The sequence below is a fragment of the Semicossyphus pulcher genome, unplaced genomic scaffold (genome assembly GCF_022749685.1).
Source record: "Semicossyphus pulcher isolate SPU_LCO1_2020_fin unplaced genomic scaffold, fSemPul1.0.p SCAF_14, whole genome shotgun sequence".
Lineage (NCBI taxonomy): Eukaryota > Metazoa > Chordata > Actinopteri > Labriformes > Labridae > Semicossyphus > Semicossyphus pulcher.
Window position 1 is genome coordinate 17,392,422 of NW_027211648.1, and position 21,617 is coordinate 17,414,038.

Sequence of the window (21,617 nt, forward strand, 5' to 3'; positions counted from 1 at the left end):
TTTTTCTCGTCATACCACAGGCTGACGATGCGTGTTTAAGTGGTCTTTCAATTAGCATGCTGTGAAAAACTGAAATAGAGGGCTTTTTTAGTTGGAGTATTTCTGTCTAAATACAGTCGTTACACAGCGCCGTCGTGTTTCCTTCCTTCACTCATGTCGTCAGGAAGAGCGCTTTCAGAGTCCAGCGCGCTTTCACTCAAGACTTACAGAAACACAAAGCGGCTCCAGAGCCGGAGCAACATCGCAATAACAGGAAACGTGCAGCAGGTAGAGCGCTGTTCGCACCCAGTGGGGCCCTTTTCTCTGACTGCCAGCACTCCTCACTGCCAAGAGCTGTGGCAGCGTTCCTGCCTGCGATCTGTCAGTGTCCACAGCATCTGTGTCAATAGCATTCCATAGCCCTGTTGACAGAGCGCCACTGTTTGCTTTAGCCACCGCACACCAGTGGCCTGATTTACTGTTTGAGGACAACGTCATAAATCCCCATGTGCCGTCTACTACATACATTTGTGTCACAAGATCGAGAGCTCGTTTACTTTACATTGCGCGGGTCTCTCAGTGCGCGAGTATCTGGGGTGCGATGGGAGGATGTGGGGGCGGACTGGTAGAGTGACACAGATTGTTTTTCCATGACCATGAAATGACCTCAGCTCTGTGTATTTGCAGACTATTGATAAATATTATGCACACATTCATCTTTTAAGTGAGTAAGCCCCTTCACATTCGGTTTGTTTTTCAAATAAAAGATACAGGCCATTGCTTTGATGAAGTGTCGGCTCTTTGCAGTTGGCCTTCAGAAACCACTTTTTCCCATTCGCTCATTTTTTTATGACCTCCTACTTTTATTACCCTTTTAGGCTGCCTCTGTTACAGTTAAAGCACACGCTGGATTCTACATCAGTGACGAAAGGTATTTTTAGGAAATCGCTCCGTATAGAAATGCCGGCGGCACTTAGCTGGAGTACAAGCTTTACCTCAGCCAGAAATTGGATAAGGATTTAATGTAAGTCATCATATACATTTAGACTAAACAGCGCAGTCAAAGACTCGAGAGAAATCTAACATGACAGCCCCTCCAGGCTCTCTGCTGAAAGAACAGGACAGAAAGGTTCGAGACATGAAACTAATGGCCCCTTGATTGAATCAGTTGAGCTCCGGTGTTGAAGACATTTCTGCTACTGCTCCTACATACAAGCGGGGCACGTGCTCTAACATGACCTGCTGAAAACTTGATCTCCATCTGTGCTCTCTCTTCAGCTGACTGCCAGCCCCCCTGCCAGAACCGCGGCTCCTGCAGCCGCCCACAGACCTGCGTGTGTCGCTCCGGCTTCCAGGGGCCCCGTTGTGAGGAGGTGGCTCCGGAGCAGGTGTACATCCGTGACGGAGGCAGCCTGAGGCGTGTCCAACCCGGGACCAACCCTTTCCACAAAGACCAACCACGGAGACGGCCCTCTGAAAGGCAGGCCATCGATACCACCAAGGTCCAGACCCCGCGACCTGTGACCACCAGACAGCCTGTCCACACTGCGTAAGTGATGCAGCTGTGTATCCCTAACTCTTCTTATTATAGCCTGGGGGAGCATACAGCTTAGCCAAATAAGGGTGGGTCAAAAATAACATTTTAAAACTTCAATTAACTCCACCACAAAGGGTGGGTTTAGCTTCTTCTTGTAGAGGCCATTGGTGAACTCCTGCAGCTGATAAGATAACAGCTATCACAATAGCCCGTAATGCTAGTTAGTGGTAGCTTCGTCTTATTACTCAACACTGTGCTGTTTACTTCCCTTTGGTATTTTCATTTCTTGAAAAATGACACAGGAAAGAGGGTAAAAAAGCTCTCAGAGTTAGCTAGCTTGTCTGTTAAAGCTAATGCTAAGTGTCAGAAAGGAAGCTTGTTAGCTAGGTCACCAATGGGACAAGAAGTCCGCACAGTTTATTCAAAAGACTAAAACAAAAAACTTTGTTGTTCATCGGCCTACAAACCATTCTTGTTTTGCGGAGCAGTTATACTCTTACAACAAAGGGTTACTTAAAAGTTGGTTTTAGCATCATAGCTAACAAAGTTAGCATCTCTGTTTCCTCTGTTTTGTTCCTGAAGGCTCTTTGCCGAAATGTCAATACTGTCAAAATGGTTTGCTGTTGGTCAGTGGAAAAAAAATGCAAAAGTTAAAACTAAATGACAATTTGCATAGATAAACCAGTGACTCATCTCCATCTCCAACTACTCTCATTGTACAAAATTGAAGCCAAATACCCCCGAGGTGGGTGCTGCATCAAATAACTAATTAAAACTAAACTTGTCAGAAAAATAAATAATGACAGAAACCATGTTTGAGAAACATTTATTTGACATTTATTTTGATTTTATAGTTTGACTCATGTCCCATCTGTTAACATGGAGGAGGCGGGCTTTATGACCTATACTGCAGCCAGTCAGCAGGGGGCGCTCAAAACGTTTTGGCTTCTCTTTTAGGGAGCTGTCGTGTCATCCATCTGTTTATACGGTCTGTGGTATAAATTGATTTTGGTCACCATGACTGAGCCTTTGTACACTTAGTTTTTGCACTTCGCACACATAACACTTGTGCACAAGTGATGAAACTGTTTTTGTAAAGAAACTCAGCAAAATCTCTTTAGAGCCTTTGAAAAACTTTTTTTCTTTGTTGTATGTTATTCTAATAAACAGTATTTTGTTTTTTGCTTGACGCACTGCCCTATTAGAAGTCCTATAAGCCCTCTTGAACAAACAGTAGTTCATTACACCACTGTTCACTGATGGTTGTATTTATCGCTGCAATAAATCAAACCAGATGAATGAGTTCATATGTTAAATCTTTAATACACTCTGAGTAAATCAAATACTAACCAAAGCAAGTGAGCGTTTGCTTTGCTGCCATGTTTGAAAAAGTATTAAAGTAAATCTTTAAAACGTAGGAAAATATAACATGAAGTATTAACCCGTGCTGTTTGCTATGAAAATAGAGCTGGAGGATTATATTTTCTTTAGGCTTTGGCTGTTTTAGTTTGTTCTTTGATTTATTGGAATAACTGTGACTTTAATGTATCCAGCTAATAATTGCTGAGACGAAGGACGCTGTCAGTGAATTCTCCGAGGACTGCTAATCAGACGTGCCTAATAGTTTCTTGGCTTGAACGTCTGACTGTTTCAGTTCCAATCTGGTTGGAAATATCTAAAAGCTTTGATTAATCGCTTTGCCATATTCTTCATCGAGGATGCTGAAAGGGAATAATTGTTTCCTTGAACATTTTGATGGGTCCTTATTGCTTACAGGCTCAAACTATCTTGTCAAATTGTCCTTCCTGTGGACTCAAGCCCAATGCTTTTTAAATTTGCTTGGGCACCATTTAGCTTTTCAGCCACATTGTCATCTTGGCATTCCTTCTCCGACAAGCCACTCAAACATTATCAATCACAACAAACATTTATGGCGCTCCTCATGCTAATTTGCGAGTTTTTTTCATGTAATTGTTATTTTTTTCTCTGGTGTTATTAAATTACGCCGGCCGAGCCACCCACATGTTTGTGGTAGCTCTGTGAAACTCTACTAAGTGCTTTAGCAGATGGTTCATAAAAAACCTTTTATACATCCTTCTTCCTAAAACCATTATTGTGCAGTCACTGTAAATCATCTAATCAATACAATAAGCGCTCTAAAGACTGCACAGTTGCTTTGCATATGTTGCCTTTCTTCCTGACTCACAGAGCATTTTTGTGTCCTGACTCACAGATCACAGACTAAGAGAAAGACACAACATTGTAAGAAGCAGACAGTGGTACTGAGTCACAAATGCCCCTACTATGACTGTGTTCACTATTCGTTTTTCTGCTGAAGCTGACTAACTCTTCCTCAGAGGTGCTGTTAAGTTCAAGATGAGCCATTTCCCTCTGCTAGAGCGCAACATTTCCGAGCATGCAGCCCAGACTAATCCAATTATTAGTCGTTGTAACCGAATTTTCCGGACAGCATAAAAACATCTGCCAACATTGTAGAATGTCTTCACTTAAAAATGAGCCAAACAATTATTAAAACAGTTGATTCTGCTTCATTGATACTTCCAAAAATCAGCCCTCGTGAACTGCTGCGAATGTTCTGCATTCTCTCGGCCCAGAATGATCTTTTCGGGGTGGAACAGTTTTTTTCCCCCCCTGGAGAAGTGGTGGATGCAAGTCTCGGTTTCATATATCGGGGGCTGAGGTTCCACCGTTTCCGAAGCCAGGAAAGCACGAGCAATGTGAGGTCACACAGAGTGAGACAACGCCAGAGCCAAGGCTCAATTAAGGAGTAAGAAGAGGAGCGGGGAGGACAGACGCTCGGGCCGAGATAGATCGTGTTGGTCTTGCCCCCACTTATACGCCCAGGGAGTAAAAGGCCACCCTGTACACGCAGCGCCCAGCCAGTCTCCCTTTAATTTTCCCCTACTGGAGAAGGTGTGAGGAACTATATATGTCTTTCTTGGAGCGGACTTGACTTGTTATGTCAGCAGCACCCTGTTACTGACCCGGCCTGTCAAGTGGCGCCAAGAATAAGAAATAGTGCAGAGGAGGAACGAGACAGACAAGGAGGGAGAGAAGAAAAAGAATGATAATACCAGAAAATGTTAATTAGAAAGAGAGGGAGCTTGACAAGATAAAATGACAGGATATCTGCTCTAATCAATCAAACTTCGGCTTTCCGTACCTGTCGCTTGGCCCCACTTCTAAAGCTATGAAACAGACAGGGAAGAGTCTGCTGTCGATTTTTAAGATGTTTTTCAACATCTCGGTGACGATGATGCTTAACTCAATTTTCAGCAGGTCTCAAACTTCTGCAGCTAGACACTGTGTTTTCTGAGACGTTGAGCAATTTTGTGGTCTGGTTATTCCGTTAAATGGTGTGTCTGTTTACTAAACTATTCACTCAATAACAGAATAAAGAGGATTTCAACATCCTCCTGCTGTCTCCATGGTTACCATCAAAATAATATTGTTTTCGTTAACGTGGATTTAAGTAGCTCTCTTCTCTTTGGCTTGACTTTGCCGGTAGGGGTTTTTAAACATGTGTCATTGCAGAAATTATTGAGTTTAGCAACAGTTTCAAGCATTATATCACTACAGACTCCCCTTGGACTTGAAGTAGCCGTGTTTTTGGCACATTTCTAATTGCCAAAATGATTCTGGTTCTTTTTTAGGTCTTAGACGGCCTCACCAAAATGTGGAAACAACTCTTGGCTATCAGAGTTAAACACTATTGGCTACATGCATGTAGCACTCTGTCCAGAAAATGTTCGACACTGATTTAATTTTCTCTGTCAAAATGTAATTACGACAGGCATGCTATCAGTCCTGTGTGGGCACACAGGCCTCCTGATATGTTATTTTAGAGGATAAACTGCTTCATGAATTAATCCAGCACAGTTATGAGTGACAGCCCAATATAAGAATTTTGTTGGGATGGACAAAACATATGACAAGCCTTCTGTTCAGTGGGATTTTGGGGCATGGGAATACAACTCCACACCCTACTCCCTCTTCTTGTATTTCTGTCTGCAGTCTTCCATCCCTCCTCTGACCATTTGAACCGTCTCCCAAATGCCCCAGCTGCCTGTTCTGCAGGATTAAAACTGTAAAATTTAAAATAGTTACATCCTATATGCAGCTGGCAAACAAATAACCGTTTCCTCCTCTGACCTCACTGAATGCGTTCACTGTAAAACCAGTGTTTCCTGTGAGCGCCATGCTCAGCAATAGTGGAAGGCTTGTCCCTGTCAGCAGCAGATCCTGTAGATCATAGCTCGTCTGTCAGCTCCCAGTATGAAGGTCAGGGCCAGTGGTGAACACTCCCGGCTAAGCTGGAACCGCGATAACGCACAGAGGACGTATTCAGCACCTCCTATGAGTCCTTCGTATCAACTCTATACCCCCACCGCTCTCTGACATCAGGCCTCTGCAGGAAACAGAGCAGGGCAGAGCAGGATGTGTGTGCTGTGCGCAGGTTGTCTCTCCAAAGGTCATCTCTCTCTGGTCTCTGTTACATAAGCAGACAGAGGACAGCTGGCTGCAGCTACCTGGATAACAGAGCTGTGCAGTTACACTGCATACAGCTCAAGTTGTTTTAGTAGAACTTAAACATACTGGGATTTGATAACTAAATCGACTTTTTCTACAACACTGTGATGATTAAAGACGACATGTTATGGAGAAAGCAACAATGAAAATGCATCATTCACCACAACCTACCTCCCAAGTAAGAGGCCACAGACCAAAGAAACCCCCCGGGACATCTTGCCCAAAAAGATCGGAACCTAGCTCAACCTTTGTTGCAAAAGAAACTGGACCCAAACCAGCAATGCACTACCTTGGCCAAAATATGCTTGCGCCAAGATTACTTCATACCGGGAACAATACATTTCTACTGTTTACATAGTGATCCTTGAGATAGTAAATAAAACGACTGCCACTGTAATATCTATCCAAAGTTGTAAAATCCTGTTTGTTAGTATTTTAAACCACTGTGCAGTGTTTTGATAAACTTTCAAACTGATGGATCTGTTCCTGAAATGGGCTCTTCGGGATTCCATCATAATTTCGTCATCTCATCAGTATTTAGAACAACACCCCCGCCAACACAGACTGTGCTTGTCTGTTTGACGCAGTGCTGTTTGCGATTGAAAGGCCAGTAAGATACTTACCTTGTGGGTATACTATGAAGAAAGTTCAACATACCCAGGCTTTCTTTTGGTAAGCTGGCTCGACAAAGCCTGAAGCACCATTTAGAGATTACAGGTGTTAGGCAGCTGAGCTGTTTGGTACGTTTGAACCAAACCCTGGTTTAGCCGGATAGCCTGGGCGGTTTCGGGGTGGTGTGAAAGCAATCTTGAACTTTGGTGCGGACCAAACAAACCAACTCTGGTCTGCCTGAAAACGGGGCTCTCAGTTTGCTTCTAAGTGGTCCAGAATTTGGTTCACTTTAGGTGAGAAAGCGATCCAAACCAAATGTAGGAAGTGAACAGAAAAACTGTTCATTGTGGGTTGTTAACGGGTGCTGACACTTAGGCAGCCACGCAGCCAAGCAGCAAGATGAGTAAAGGACAGATGTTAGGGAGCGACGAGGAAATAGAAATATGGGCACGGAGGTGTTCAAACTGTTCACTGAAAAACTAAAGCAGAATGTAACTGATCAAACTGGGGAACGATGTCGGATAAAAGTAAAAAAATCTGACAACAAAACATTGTCTGAGATCGGAGTGCGCTCTCCCTCTTTGTTTACTTCAGACAATTTTCCAACATGGAAATTCTGACCAATCAGAAAGCAGTTGCCTCGCGCATCAAAAATTTTGGTGAACACAAACCAAACTCAAGGCAAAATGCAACATTGTAACAATTTGGTCTTTCCTTCGGATCAAACAAACGGACTTTAGGTGTGTAAGCGCCCGAAGTTACCATGGTGATCTAGCAAGGTTAAAAGAGGGCCAGTTTCATGACACTGAAAACCCCGGCTCAACAGACCAGGTTTACCCACTTATCTCGCTTCATACTACACCCCTCTTATGAAGTGGATGAGGTTATGGCCATTAAAAATCCACCTAATAAACTTTCTTTGTCAAAACCATTTTATGATTCAGAGTTCCAATTTCAACATCATTCAACAATGGACCCTAACTCAATCTCAAGTGGCACAGTTATCCCTTGCCTTTTGTTGACTTACAGAGCAAGAATTCCACACAGTTAAGTAAATAGAATTTAAATCTGGGTATTATCACTTGTTTTTTTTAAATGTTTCAAATTTAATTTTGATGAATCAATGTCTTGGCCCATTAATTAAAGTAATTGCTGTAAAATTTTGCAAAGTGCAATTTGCTACAGGGATGATTACAAATGTTGGTCCCACCCAGTAACATATTGAGCTGGTGAAGAAAAACAACAACACCCAGTGACGTTCAGCAGAACGACCCTTAAGAGGCTGATGCATACAGCGTTCTCTGCGTTAACTGTTGCACTTGTATCAGACTCCGCCGTTCGCCTGGTGACTAATCAGGCTGGCGGTTATGTGGCTTGTTGACTCAAGGCTTTGCACATAGCCACACAGCCGTTTCTCAGAGGAAACTGTGGTCATAGTGGGAGTTCTCCCTGTTAATCATGGATCACTGGTCGCTTTCACTCCCACTCCAGACAAACCACACCAGCAGCGCTGACGGGAGCCACTGTCAAAATCCTCTCGGTCACCTCAGCACCTGTACAGAAATGTTGTTTCACTTTCATCACCACTTTTCATCTTATTAATGATCACTGAAGAATCTGAGGTATCAAGTGTAGCAGTAGCGCAGAGCTTAAATAAAATATGATCATAAAAGCTGAAAGGCCAAATGGAAATTCACTCAACAGGTTTCTCATTACTCAGCTGAGAGGATGATAAATTAAAAGAGTAGCTCAAATCCCTCCGTAGCTTTCTATCCCTTGATACTCTTGATGTCTCCGACTATGATCAGATACGTGTGTTCTTAAGACTAAAATATACTTCTAAACATTCAGCCTGGGAACATTTTCCTTCTGTTCCACCTGGCAGACTGCTTTGCTGCTCAAAGAGGACGTGTCCAGAATCATCCTGTTGTCTCCCTTTTTGGCTACAGCCAAAACAGAGGAGGCCTGCAAGGCTGAAGTAGCGTAGAGGGGTAAAGGGCAGGGTAATTCCCACAGGTTGTATGTGCTTTGCTCTCCTGAATAGGGCCCTATCTTGCTTCTAATCCGGGCACTCGACAGCGTGTCTGTTGCTTTGATTTGTGTCCCTGCGTGGGTAGACTAGGAATTAACTTGAACGGGGTCAGGTCATCGGCTTTCTGCGTGTGGATCGTGAGCGTGTTTGGCTTGAATGCCCGTTCTACAAACTTTACCTTTGCCCTGACGCTGTCCCTGGAGGGTATTTCCACTTGTGATATGAATGGGATGGTGCTTTCCGGAGCATTGCTGGACATCCTCTGCCATGGTTTCGTGGGGTTGGAGGGACATTGTGTACTTCGGGTACTGTGGGTTTAACATCAACAGAGTGTGGACTCAACTGTGGAGGCCACCATGTCCTCAGGTGAACTCTATGTGCTACATGCTGAGGACATGTTGAATTTGGCATAACATGTGTGAATGTGCACTGCCTAACAGACAGCGATAGTTGCCAAGCCAGGCCAGGAAGAATTGGTGCGTTTCTTTCTACAAACACGGAGCCAAACGAGTCCCACGAGTGTTTCGCTTCCTGCTAGGCCAGAGGGAACAAAGGACCATAGAGAACTCAGTGTTCAGCGTGGGACAGATATGTCTTTCTCTCCCTCCATCACAACTGTCCAAAGCCCCATCCGAAACAAACTCTCTGGGCTTGGCGTCCGTAGCCAAATCCTCCTCATCAAGCCGTCCTGTGCAGATGCAGCTGTCTGAGGAACAAATACTGTACAGCAGTTATAGGAAGAAGGGCGCCTATCCCAGAATGCTCTCCAGCCTCCTGCTCCGGAGCTCAGGCAGATGGAGACAGCATCAATCAGGCGCATCTCCCAGATAAGGGTCATGGTGTTGAAAGCTTGAATTAGCAGTATGGCTCTGTGTGGAACCACTTAATCCAGTCGGATGTCATAATGTGGGGTTGCTGTGGGGTTGAGCGCTGGAGAGGACCTCCGTAGAGGGCAAACTTACACATCCAACATGCTTAAATTCCACACTTGTCAATTTATGTCCAGATGTCAAACTCAACTTTGAATTAGCCTTTGTCATGTCTGAATTTTCCCCTTGTCTTCTGTGAAGCTCTGCTAAACGTTTTATTGCTTTTTAAGCCGACGTTACACCTCTTCACCTCTCCTTTTGGAAGCCCTGTTTGGCTCTTTGTCAAGCAGTCTGACATATGACACTGACCAGCCTGAGCATAGCCTCAGTCAGCACTTTGTAATGGCTCTTCCTGCTGACCTGTCTTGTGGCGTTTTACTAAGTGAATGATCAGAGCAACTACAACAAACTGGAGAGTATTGAATAGCTTCTCAGCTCACCATGTCTTCAGGCATTTTGATTCAGGCCCCTGAACCACAGCGACCACACCGCGCCGGTTCCATCCTGAATCAGGCCTTTCTGGATTTCTGAGAGCTTTTAAACCTCATTTTTGTGAATGCTGAGGTGAAAACAGACCGATTGGCACTGCTACTGCCCCCCTGGAGATACAAAGGGGGCTGTTTTATTCACAGCTTTTGGCCTGTGATTGAGTAGACGGCAGTGGTCATATGTTTTGATCATGTAGTGCCTGAAAACCACAATGAGGTCGAATTTACAGAAAATCTATTTTCATGCAGGCAACGAGGGAAGTTATACCTATGAAATTAAGTGGAACTTCATCCCGTCATTTTTCTGTGTAAGACTTTGGAGGATCCAAATATCAGCCTTTGCTGAATACATTTCTCAAGAACCTTTTGCTGCTTTCAATTCTGCGCTCAGCCCAGTTGTTGCTCTAATATAAGCCTCATCCCCTGGGGCAGGAAAAAAATAAAAGCTCCCTGAATCAATCCAACCCGACTCTAATTCAGTTCACCCAGGCGCTGGCTGCTACTAGCGGGATTCCTGGAAGGCCGTCCAGACAGAGAGAACATGATTTAATCCAGCCTCTGTGGCTGGTGCGATAAGCCCTCAGACACACCCAGATTTTCACAAGGGGGAAATATTCTGCCAGGACCCACAATTATCCGAGTCATAATGACTAGAGATGTTATCAAAGAGAGACCGGGCTTTAATTGCTCACTGATGTTTGGCATTATGCAGCCATGAAGAACCCGAGAAGAACTTGTCCTTGTTTCAGGAGAAAGGAGCTTATCTTTAGAGCGCTGCATATGTGTTGGACTGGGTGTTTTCCTGTTATTCTTACTTTATAGAATTGGACACATTGGACTACTGGCACTACTGGCAATGCTGAATCACATTTCCATGGAGCATTCAGTCAAAACTTAATCAATTTGGGTTTATTTAGTCTTTTCTGACTATTTGCTGAGTGGGAGGAGATGACATTATTCATTTATTATTCAATCACCCAAGAATCAAATCAAATCTGTTGTTGGTTATCTGTTTTTGCCAAACATATTGTTTGAATTGAACACATTTATTGCATCTTATCTGGTGCTGATTGGTAACTTTTTTTTAATTTAATCATCTGTCTGATTTGTAAACATAGTTTGCTGTGAGGACATTTATGTGTCCAAGGAAATATTTGTACTATCACGGAGCAAATACATATGTGATAAAGATTACTTCAGCATTTTGGGAAATTCACTTACCTTCTTTGTTGTCAAAAGTTGGATGGGGAGAATGATACCACTCTATGGTAAGTATGTATCTGGAGCCATCAGTCTGTGGTCAGTTACCAGACCAGCACAACGCCTGTACCATAAAGACAGAGGGGAACAGTTGGCGCAAAGTTTATCTAGTTCATTTAATCTATACAAAGAGAACGTGTGAAAATGACTAAGTTCAGGAAGTCAAGAAATAGTCACATAATCGACCAACCAGCAAAACATAACATGTCATTTTTACACTTCAGTTTTTGTAAGGATTACACGAACAAGATTTAAGAGATCCTGGTGGGCAGATTTAGTTAAGAACCAGACTCGCCATTTTCTCGTGTCTTTATGCTAAGCTACGCTATCCGGCTTCTGGTTGTCGCTTCATGTTTCCCATACAGACATCCCAAGAAAGAGAAAAAGTATATTTCCAGAAATGTCAAACTGTTTCAAGACATACGTTTTAACCATGTAAAGCCAAGTTGACATGAAAGCTTCATGATCCACTTGCAAAACAAGCCGTAAGAATAGCCGGAGTAGTTCAAAACATTTACTCCGAAAGATTAAACATTTACAAAAAGCTGTAATTTAGGTTTAGACTTTCATATGACGGAGCCCGATGTTGAGTTATTTTTGAATTTCCAATAAACACAAACTTCACCACCATGCCATTGCATCCATGTTGCTATGAGGAACACACAACAACAATACGGGGGAAATGCCGTTGGGGTTGGATATTTTATTTATTGGTGCATGCTAAGGTTCAAACCTCAGGAGTTTATTGAAAGAAACACACAGGGACCTCAGTGGTGAATGATGAATGGATGAGGGCGTTCTGCATAAAGCCTTAGGAATGAGTGTGTGACCACATAGGGTTTGACCACTGGTGGTGCAGATGGTGTGCTGCACTGACTGGGTAGGTATGGAAGGATTAATGCTTTCTCGGGCCGTAGAGACGTCTTTCACCTCTTCACCAAGGCTGTGAAGAACGACCGAATTCTGAGTTCAACTTTTCCCCTTTCTGCCTGAAAAGTAGGTAAAACATGGAAAAACAACCCCATCCTCTCAAAGTACAAATATAATAGACTCTAAATATCCAATTAGTAATTAATTTCTTATCAAATATCAGATATAAAGGCTGACTTTTTGCTAAATCTAATTCTTAATCAATGAAGTCATACTTGGAACAAGACTCCAAGTCAACCCGTGATTGTATCTTTACTGCGTATCCAGAATGTTTTCTTTTTTCAAGGCTACATCGTACTTAATGTCAATGAGATTCATGACACTGTTGGGCTTTGAATAGCAAAACATGAACAAGAGTCAAGTGTGTCTGTCTTTGCTAATGTTCTCAGATAACACCTCCTGGGACTAGCTTCAGCAGGCTGCACTCTCGTTCTTGTCTGCAAACTTCAGTCTGTGAAATGTGGAGCAACATCTGTTGTTGAGCTTTTTGCTGAAAAACATCTCCCTCTTGACCTTCTCAGATTAATACCAAGAGGAGCAACATACATTATCTATGTCCAGTGGTAGGTGTTTCCCAGTTTAATAGTGCCTCTTCTGAAAAATACAGTGTTTTGGAAAGTCATGCAAACCATTTATCTTAACTGTTTCTTTGCCACTTGGTAGAGAAGTTTTCAAGCCACTGGAAAACCAAAATCCACAATTGCCCTCTAACTATGTTAGACCCAAAACCCAAACAGTATAAGCTCAGTCCAAATCTGAAATACTAGCATTTAAGTTTCTTAAATTAAGCTTAGTTATTTATTACTAGCCTCCCCTGGAGGGAGCTCGGAGTAGAGCGGCTACTCCTTCATATTGAAAGGAGCCAGTTGAAGTGGTTCGGGCATCTGATTAGGATGCCTCCTGGGTGCCTCCCTGTGGAGGTTTTCCAGGCACGTCCAACTGGGAAAATGTTGCTAACTTGCTAAGCCTGCTGCCCCCTTGTCCCGGCCCCAAATAAGCCGAAAAAATGGATGGATGGATTGATATTTATAACAAAAAAATACACAATTAATTCTACAAAACCTATTTCAAGAACAGTCACACGGCTGCTGTTCGGCTAGTTAGACCTAGCATTAGCATATCTAGCTAGCATATTAGTCTTGATTGCTGAACGTGGTTCTTTTCTTCTTTTCGACTGCTGGAGTTTTGTGCTAGTACTTGATGATGTATTTTCGGTGGTAGCTGTTGTTCGTAATAATATGGCACCAGCTAACGGTACAGTGATAATATAGTGTTAATAGGGGGATCGCTAGCTATGATATGGATAGCAAAGCATTTTGTAATTCACCTGTAGTCACCAATTGAAATGAGTCATTTTTAGATAGCAGTACTTTTGGCTTCTCTTTTGATCCTGACTTAGACGACTCAGACATTTAAAGATTGACTACACTGATGGAGCAGTGTATGGAGCTGTCAATCAATCATCTAAATTTGATCTGCCACGCTTGCCCAGTCCTGAAAAATGGTCTAAATGAGCTGTCTTTAGAAGCAGGCTTTCTAATCGCTGTGAAGGTGGACTTTGAAGCCAAATTTCAAGAGACTTTGGAATATGTCCAATATGTCAGAATATGCCTGTACCCCTCACATATTGCTCCTTATAGTTCACCGTCCTTTCTCTTTGACTGCAAAAGTGCAGGTCCCAAACGCACTCATAAATCTTCCTCCTTTGTTGCCAGCAGTGTTTGCACTAGTTCAGCAGTACAAAGTTTTCATTGTTTCAGCTGCTGTTTGCACTATTTTTTTCCACATTTCTGCTGTTGCCTCCAGTTAGACTGATGATCTGCACGTCCCAGCGCAAGCTTTGAAATCAACAATAGTCTTTAACGCTTCCTCTGAACGAGATGAATGTGTGTAAACTCTGATTTACACTTGGTCTTTGATGACCGCCATTTACTTTCCCGTTTACAAAGTAGCCTTCAAATTGCCCTAATTATGTGCAGTTCTTATGTAATGCTGGTTTTTGGCTGACACTCCCTGCTGGAAAGAGGTAAATGGAACCATTAAAGATTTTGTTTAAATAAAAAGAATAATGACTTGCTTCTCCTCAGCAGGATAAAACAAACTCATGTTGTAAACCTACCGATGGTGCCAGAGGTTTGCCACTCGTCACTCTTGAGGTCTCGTCCAGTCCAACACAAAGACAACTGTGACAGAAAAAAGTGGCGAGGCTGGGAGCTATCGGGTTGTGTGGTGTGACCCAGACTGGGATACTCATGCCAGACACTTCTGCCTGCTGTCAGACTGTCTTGTTTAGACAGTCGGTTCAAAGCCAAATGCCTCTATCCAACATCTAGACGAGCTCTTAATATCAGTCTATTTTCTGCATTAGCTGCCACAAGCCAACAATCCACGCCATTAGATGTGGGTTTGGACTTTGGTATTCTTAACAAATCAAAATGAAAAATGAGCTTCGCCAGTGTAGACTTGTGCTAAGCCTCAAATGCTGCTGAAAAACCATTTAATATCACAATCCTTGACCTCTTTCCAACTCGGTGTCCTAAGCAGAGAAAAAGTAGACCTGCTCTCTGTCTGACATGAACTCATTCCAGCTGACAATTATGTTTCATTTCGTATGGAAACTTATAGAGAGAGAAGATAATAAAAGCACCTCAGAGGCTGAGCTGTTAGCGAATGAATCAGCTGTGGCGCATGCATTACTGCGCAGGGCTTCGCATAAACACAGCGCTGGCTTTGTCATGATGTTCGAAGATGTAAACAATCCCTGAAGATCTGGGTTACTGCTTGCAGAGTGTGTGTGTGTGTGTGAATGTTTGGGATGAGTAGGAGCATCCGATAAATCCTGAATATCCCAGTGTATCTAAGAGGCTCCTCTTTCCAAGTGGGCGAGAAGCAGAAACAACACAGTCGACACTTGGATGATGGGAAGTGTTTTTTCCCCAAGCCACCGCCATACAAGGGTTTCCTGGCACTTTAATAACACCAACTAACCCAATTTCTTCTCGTAACCCTGCCGTCCCCCCACGCACTCTCATCAAAACTTCAAAGTACACCTAGCATTTTGCTTGGCAGCGTATTTCATTGGCTTGTATTAACAACATGGTTTATGTACAACATCAGCAGAAGCTCAGAGATCACAGTGTTTGTAGCCCATTTGACCGTCCTCCAGTTCCCGCTGCTGGCTCTGGGTTTTTTGCTCGACTATGTGCTGTTTGTGCTCCAAGTGTGCCTCCTCTCCAACTCATCTGGGTCAAAAGGCGCAGCTCCAACTGCCATTCAAGCTGCCTGTCATGCCTTCAAGAGAGCTAATATTCACATGTTGTAATGCTGCGATGAGTTCAAAGTAGCGTAGGAAACAAGCGCCAAATAATTCTTTAGCAACACGTTGGACGCTTTACAGTCATTTCATGCACAGTGTACATTCTTGGCCTTCACTGTGATTTGTAATTTCCGTAGATGTGATGAGGTTTAGTTCTAATTGCTTTTGGTTTGAATGACGATCAGGGAAAGTGGACAGCGCCAATGGCTTTAAGTCTTGTTGGAAGCCTTCCTTTGGTATAACATGTAAACTTACGCTTTGATCAACTGTTTGGATGTAGATTTAACATTGTCCAAGAAATGATTCTTTCTCTTTGAATGTAATTATTGAGCGAATGTTTTGCGCATGAAATAATACATGTCATGTATTAAAGGCAGTCAAGCCTCCCTAGGTATGCAAGTTAATCTTTCTTATGTAATCAAAGTGTCTAAATACTAAAACATGATTTGGCCTCATGATTTCAACATCATGTGTGTCCATGACTCTTACTCTCAGGCTATTGGTCATGGATTGATTAACACTGACACTTTATTTCTGAGAATAAGACCAGAATTTTAACTAGCAATTAAAATTTAACAAGCAAAATAAAGATGTCATATTATTTTGTTAAGAGTGTAATCAGAGCCAGGCGCAATTAGCTTAGCGTAGCATCAAGACTAGGCGAATAAGCTAGCCCTTTTCTCACCCGTTTAGTCCATGTAGTACACGTAAAGCTTACTTGTTTCTTTTTTTTTTTTTTTTAATATGCTGTGCCTATTTGTTGACAGACAACAGTGACTTCTCAAAGTCTTGTTATTAGTTAAGTTGCTAGAGAGCTGGTGCTGTAGCGCTAACAGCAGCACATAAATGTTGGGTCATAGCAGGTACGCTATCTCTAACCACAAACTGTTGTTTTTACGTTTCTGTTTGTTCTGTTACACATTAGAAATCAGACATTTTAATTAGTGAGCTCTCTTAAAGTGCTGGACAGTTTGTTTTCAACTTTGGGAAGAGGTAGGTTAGCTGTTTTCCCCTGTTTCCAACCTTCATGCCAAGCTAGCTTAACTGCCTTCTGGCTCCAGCTAACGCACAGCAATGGGGAGGAGCACTTCCCAGCTAATTTTTTGATGGAAAGTCAAGAAGTGTATTTTTTTTTTAAATGTTCACCAATTACTTTAAACATTTAAGTGATAATCTTGAAGATTTCATTTAAATAAATGTATGTTAAGTCACTATCTATTGACAAATGAGGTAACACAATGGTGATTGAGCCTATGGCCCACTGATGAAAACCTTTGCATTTGCAGAATTACAGACAGGGTGTCTGTGGCGACTTTTGTGGAAAAAAATCACAAGCTGCGCCCAGTTAGTGACGCGTTTTCCATCACCCAGCAGTGGTTTGTCTGCCAGAGAGGGTAGGCGGAGCTAAGTTGCGAGTCAACTGTAATCTACTATGGCTGAAAAAACAAAAAAGATCGATGACTACAGATACAACTTCAAAAATGAGTGAAAATCTGAAGAAAAAGAAACAAATTCGACGCTCAGATGAAGGCAAACAGTCTAAAAAGGAAAGCGACCGTCAGCCAGGAAAATCAAGAGTTACAACCGGAGCTAACAGTGGACCTCACACATGCAGCACTGTCTGGATATCTGGGAAGTGTTCTCCCGCAATTACCGAAAGGTGCCGCCAAAGAGAATTACCACTTTAAGTCGTGTATTTTAATGGGCAGTTGGGGGCAGCACAACAAGCTGTAAACGCAAAGTTGGTATTTTATCAATTTATAAAGATTTAATGGTAAATGAGTAAACAACTATTAATCACATATCCAGCAGAAATTAAGTTATGTTAATTGGAATCAAGCTTCTGCCCTCCTGATGTATGTAAGTGCGACATTTACTCTCTTTTAGCTCATTTTACGTCTCTACCTTTTTGCTAAAGGCTTTGTCCTCTTTTGTATCTTATGGTAGTTTATCCTTCTGCTGTTTGGGTCTGCTCAAAGTTTTCCACTAAAAATGCTGATGAGAGCTGTAATAGTGAAATAAAACACTCATGTTACAGTTAGGGCTGGTGGTATTCTGATCATGATGGAGGAGAAACCTGACAGTTCAGTAGTTAAACTTTATAATACAGTGTTTTGGCTTGTGCTAAAGTTGTCTTTCACACATTTTTATGGCTCTTTTTAATCGCAACCCCCTAATGAGACGGGTTTATCACCGAGCCCTAGTTAAAGGCCGTAAAAACCAAGACATAAACTGAGAGTAACTGAGTCAGGTGATAAAAGCTGCTTTAATATTGAGGATAATAATACAAGTGTTAAACAGTGAACAGCATCAGGACTCAGGAAGAGAAATGAAAGACAATATATTTCAATGTCTCTCTGCACCATACGCTCATTCAGCAGCTCTCTTATCAGCACCGTCTTAATTAAAACAGCACATCATTCGATACCCAAACATTTTCCCCATCTGTGTGTTCAAACCATGTTGCATGTAATCTTGGCAGAGGTCTCCAAAATTGCTTTCAAGTCACCCAGAACGAGGCGGGGGGAATGGTTCCTCCTTGGCTCGCCGGGGCCTTGAAGTTCCTAATGATGACATCAAACGTTCAGAGCGAGTCGTGCTCGCCCTCTGATCTGCAGGCAGCGAGGGCAGCGGTGAGCTCATGCTGGGAGGAAGTCGCTTTGCCATTGAACGTGAGAGAGACAGACAGAGCCACATCTGGATCGGCCCAGGAAGCGAGGCCGGATGCTTGCAGGCCAGGTGTCACTGTCAGCGATGGAAAAACCCAATCATGGCTTAGAGTGGATGTTGTAGCGGGGTTCGCCACCTCCTGTATGTCCTTACCACCTTGACACGAGCACCTCTTGTTTCCCCGTGTCACTTCCTATCCCCAGGACCCGCCCTGCAGATTCAGGATCTGGGTCAGCAGCTGGAGATGCTGCCTGTCGTCTTTCAAAAAGATGACGTGAGAGACTATTATCAAATGTTTGCTCCCTTCTCCCCTTCTCATTTAGTGTCCTGTTGCCCGTGGAAACAGGAATGCTGTTTGTACGCTGTGAATAAAGAGGCATGCATAGGCTTGTGCTATATCTAGCGCAGCTGGGAAAGGGCGTGTGTGTGTGTATACAAGCGTGTGTACACGTATGCATTTTTGTATTCACACGTGTGTTTATTTGCCTGATTATTGTTGTGTGTCTGCGGGTAGACGGAGCTGATTCAGTGTGTAAATACGTGGTGTGTGGCTGCAAACCTCAAGTAATAAATGGTAATTCATGGTTTATGTCCTCATTTGAGGTTTGATTACAGCCTCAATTACCTTTCAGGGCCACAGGTGGGCTTTGTGGAACTTCTCCTCTGATCTACGCGGCGCGGTTCATCTTTGTCTTCCTCTGTTGACGGTCTGTCAGGGCAGATCAGTGGGATCCAGATGTTTTTCTTGTTGCAGGCCTGAATCCCAGCACTCCTCGAGCTTTCATAGAGCCGAGGCAGGCCCGTGTGTCTGCCTGTCTGTCTGAGAGGCACGCGCCTCCCCCAGGTCGCTCACATGAGCTCAGCTTCCAGGTCGAGCAGCACAGGCTCAGTAATTGACCCAAATCAAATGCTCACTGGTTAAAAAAAAAAACGTGCCCCTTGCAGCCCTGGTCGAGCTTTGTTCTTCGACCCTAGTTTTAATACTTCCTCCCGCCCGGTGCAAAACACTCAGGATGTTGCTCCCTGGTTGGCCACAGTCAGACAGAACAGGGAGTTCATTATCTAGTCAAGCAGACACAATAGGTGATGGAAAGATTTTGTAGTCCCGATGGATCTAATGCGTAATTACACACTTTATCTGGAGCAAAAAAGCAGCCAAACACACACACACACACACACACAGTGAGTCCCTTCTCTTTGCCTGATATTTATTGTTAATCAGCAGTGAAAAATCTTCTCTTGCGAAATGTTTTTAATGTCAAACAGAATCTTTCATTAATTAGTGAGGGTCACGGCTCTCTGACTTACAGCAGATGTTAGTTGAGAAACCCTATGTGCAAAAAGAATGATATGGTGTTATTAATTTAATTAAAACTGAATTATTTTCAAATCATTGTCACTCTTCTATAAAATCAATTAAGCAGAGCCATGACCTCAGACGGCATGTTTGTCTCCCAGGAATATTATTTTCTGTTCCACACTGACCACGCTTTAATGGATTACACGCTGATGCACATACGTTGCTGATGGGTGTATACGTGTGGCTTTTGTTTGAGGTCATGTGTTTATGGTCTTGTGATGATGTGACTGACAGGACCCAAGTGAGACGGGGACCCCCCGACTCCTCCCCTCAGCAGACCGGGACCTCCCGCACTGTGAAGCGGTATCCATCATCCTCCGGGCCCATAACCTCCAACGCTCTGCCCAACGGCAACGGCTACGCTAACGGACACGGCAGCGAGAACAGGAACTGGCACGGACACAGGAACGGGCACAGCAACGTGCACAGACCTGCCGGCGACAGACACGGACAGTTCAACAATGCGTTATTACCAGCAGGTAAGAACTACTCATATCCACTGCACAATATGAGCTGAGGTTTGCTCTCACTTTACATACGCTTTTCACATGACCACTCTCCTTCGCCACGTCAAAACAGACACGGCTCATTCTGGCTCGCTTCACTGACGCTAGGTTACATACATACACATCCTGTGGTGTCATCGTTTAGTGGAGCATTAGCCACAAGAAAAAAAACATTGGCAGCTTCCCAGGCTGCACTTCCCTCATCTACACTGTCCACCCACCCCACCCCCTCTGTGGTCACACACGACAGACAGAGGATTTATATCAAAGCTGCACACAGTGTGAGAGCATGTGTGTGTGCTACAAAGAAGTGTGTGTTTGCGCAGTTACACGCTTTGATGTCTTCGGCCGTCTGAACTGTCACCTCTCTGACATGACAGGCACTGAAGCTTGGCGCCTCGACCCACAACACGAAGAAATGTGATCTTGTCTTGTCTAATTTTTTATTCTCCCTTCTCCACTTCATCATCCTCTGACCTACTATCCAGTCCACACAGCTGTGAGCTCTTCAAACTGTTCTTGTTTTGTAGCCCTGTACCAGAGCAACGGCTGTTGAACAGCTTCCCACTATTACACATCATGTTCTCTTTGTCTCCTGCACACATACACACATCCAAAACACCTTCACCCAGAGATAAAGGGCTTGGATGCTGGCCCGATACCTAACAGTGTTCTCTCCCCTATTTCCTGGCCTGTGGCACATCGCTCACTCAGCTGGAGCGTGCCACTGGCCAGCCGTCAGCACACACCCTCGCACACTTATAAACCTCCCTTTGCCCAGACGGGGAGTGTGTCACAGCGAGGCTGAGGGAGGAAGGATGCAGCTCTTCTCCGGCGCGTCTCGGCTGCTTCTCCTTCTCCTTCTCACCCAGGTGTGCGTGTGTCTTCCAGGGGCCAACCTTACCTCCAACCTGGACCGCATCAAGATCGTCTTCACGCCCATGCTGTGCCGCAGGGTGTGCAGCGGCGGGCGTTGCTACAACAGCTGCGAGAAGGGCGACATCACCACGGTGTACAGCGAGAACCAGCAGCAGCAACATCAGCAGCAGCAGCAGCCAAAGAACCAGGGCTTCAGACTCTGTGAGTGTCGACTCCGGGCCCCCTGATTATCATTAACCCTTATCTCTCTTGTCTGTTTGGCATCCTTTCTTTTTCTCTCTCTTACTGCCTCTCTTGTTTCTCACACATTTCTCCTGCGTCTCCATCCTTCTTTCTGATTCCTTTTTTTATGAGGTGCGCTTGACAAAATGGGTTCCCGGCAGTGGCATGCTGTCTGCTCTGAATACCGCGCTCAGAGAGGAGGCATAGTGGTGGAGATTAAAGCTGAAAACTCTGTCAAAGAGAAAGAGAGAGACGGGGAAAGCAAGAGGGAAGGGGGTAGACCAGTTTAAAAGCAGGCTCTGTAAAAGGGGGCTAATCTCCCTTCTCTCCTCGCACGCACACACACGTGGAGCTGGTGGTCCCACGCTCCCAACACTTAGCCCCATCTCTTTGCGGTTTACACCTC

General features: G+C 43.9%; 1 protein-coding gene across 1 annotated transcript in view; it reads left to right on the forward strand.

The window, feature by feature from the left end:
* The window catches only part of LOC138590908 (latent-transforming growth factor beta-binding protein 2-like), a 90,109-nt gene that overhangs the window by 12,705 nt on the left and 55,787 nt on the right, over positions 1-21,617 (forward strand). Inside the window, exons 3-5 of the mRNA XM_069661332.1 lie at positions 1,258-1,528; positions 19,839-20,083; positions 21,002-21,190. Coding sequence (XP_069517433.1) covers positions 1,258-1,528; positions 19,839-20,083; positions 21,002-21,190 — 705 coding nt within the window. The remainder of the gene's footprint in view (positions 1-1,257; positions 1,529-19,838; positions 20,084-21,001; positions 21,191-21,617) is intronic.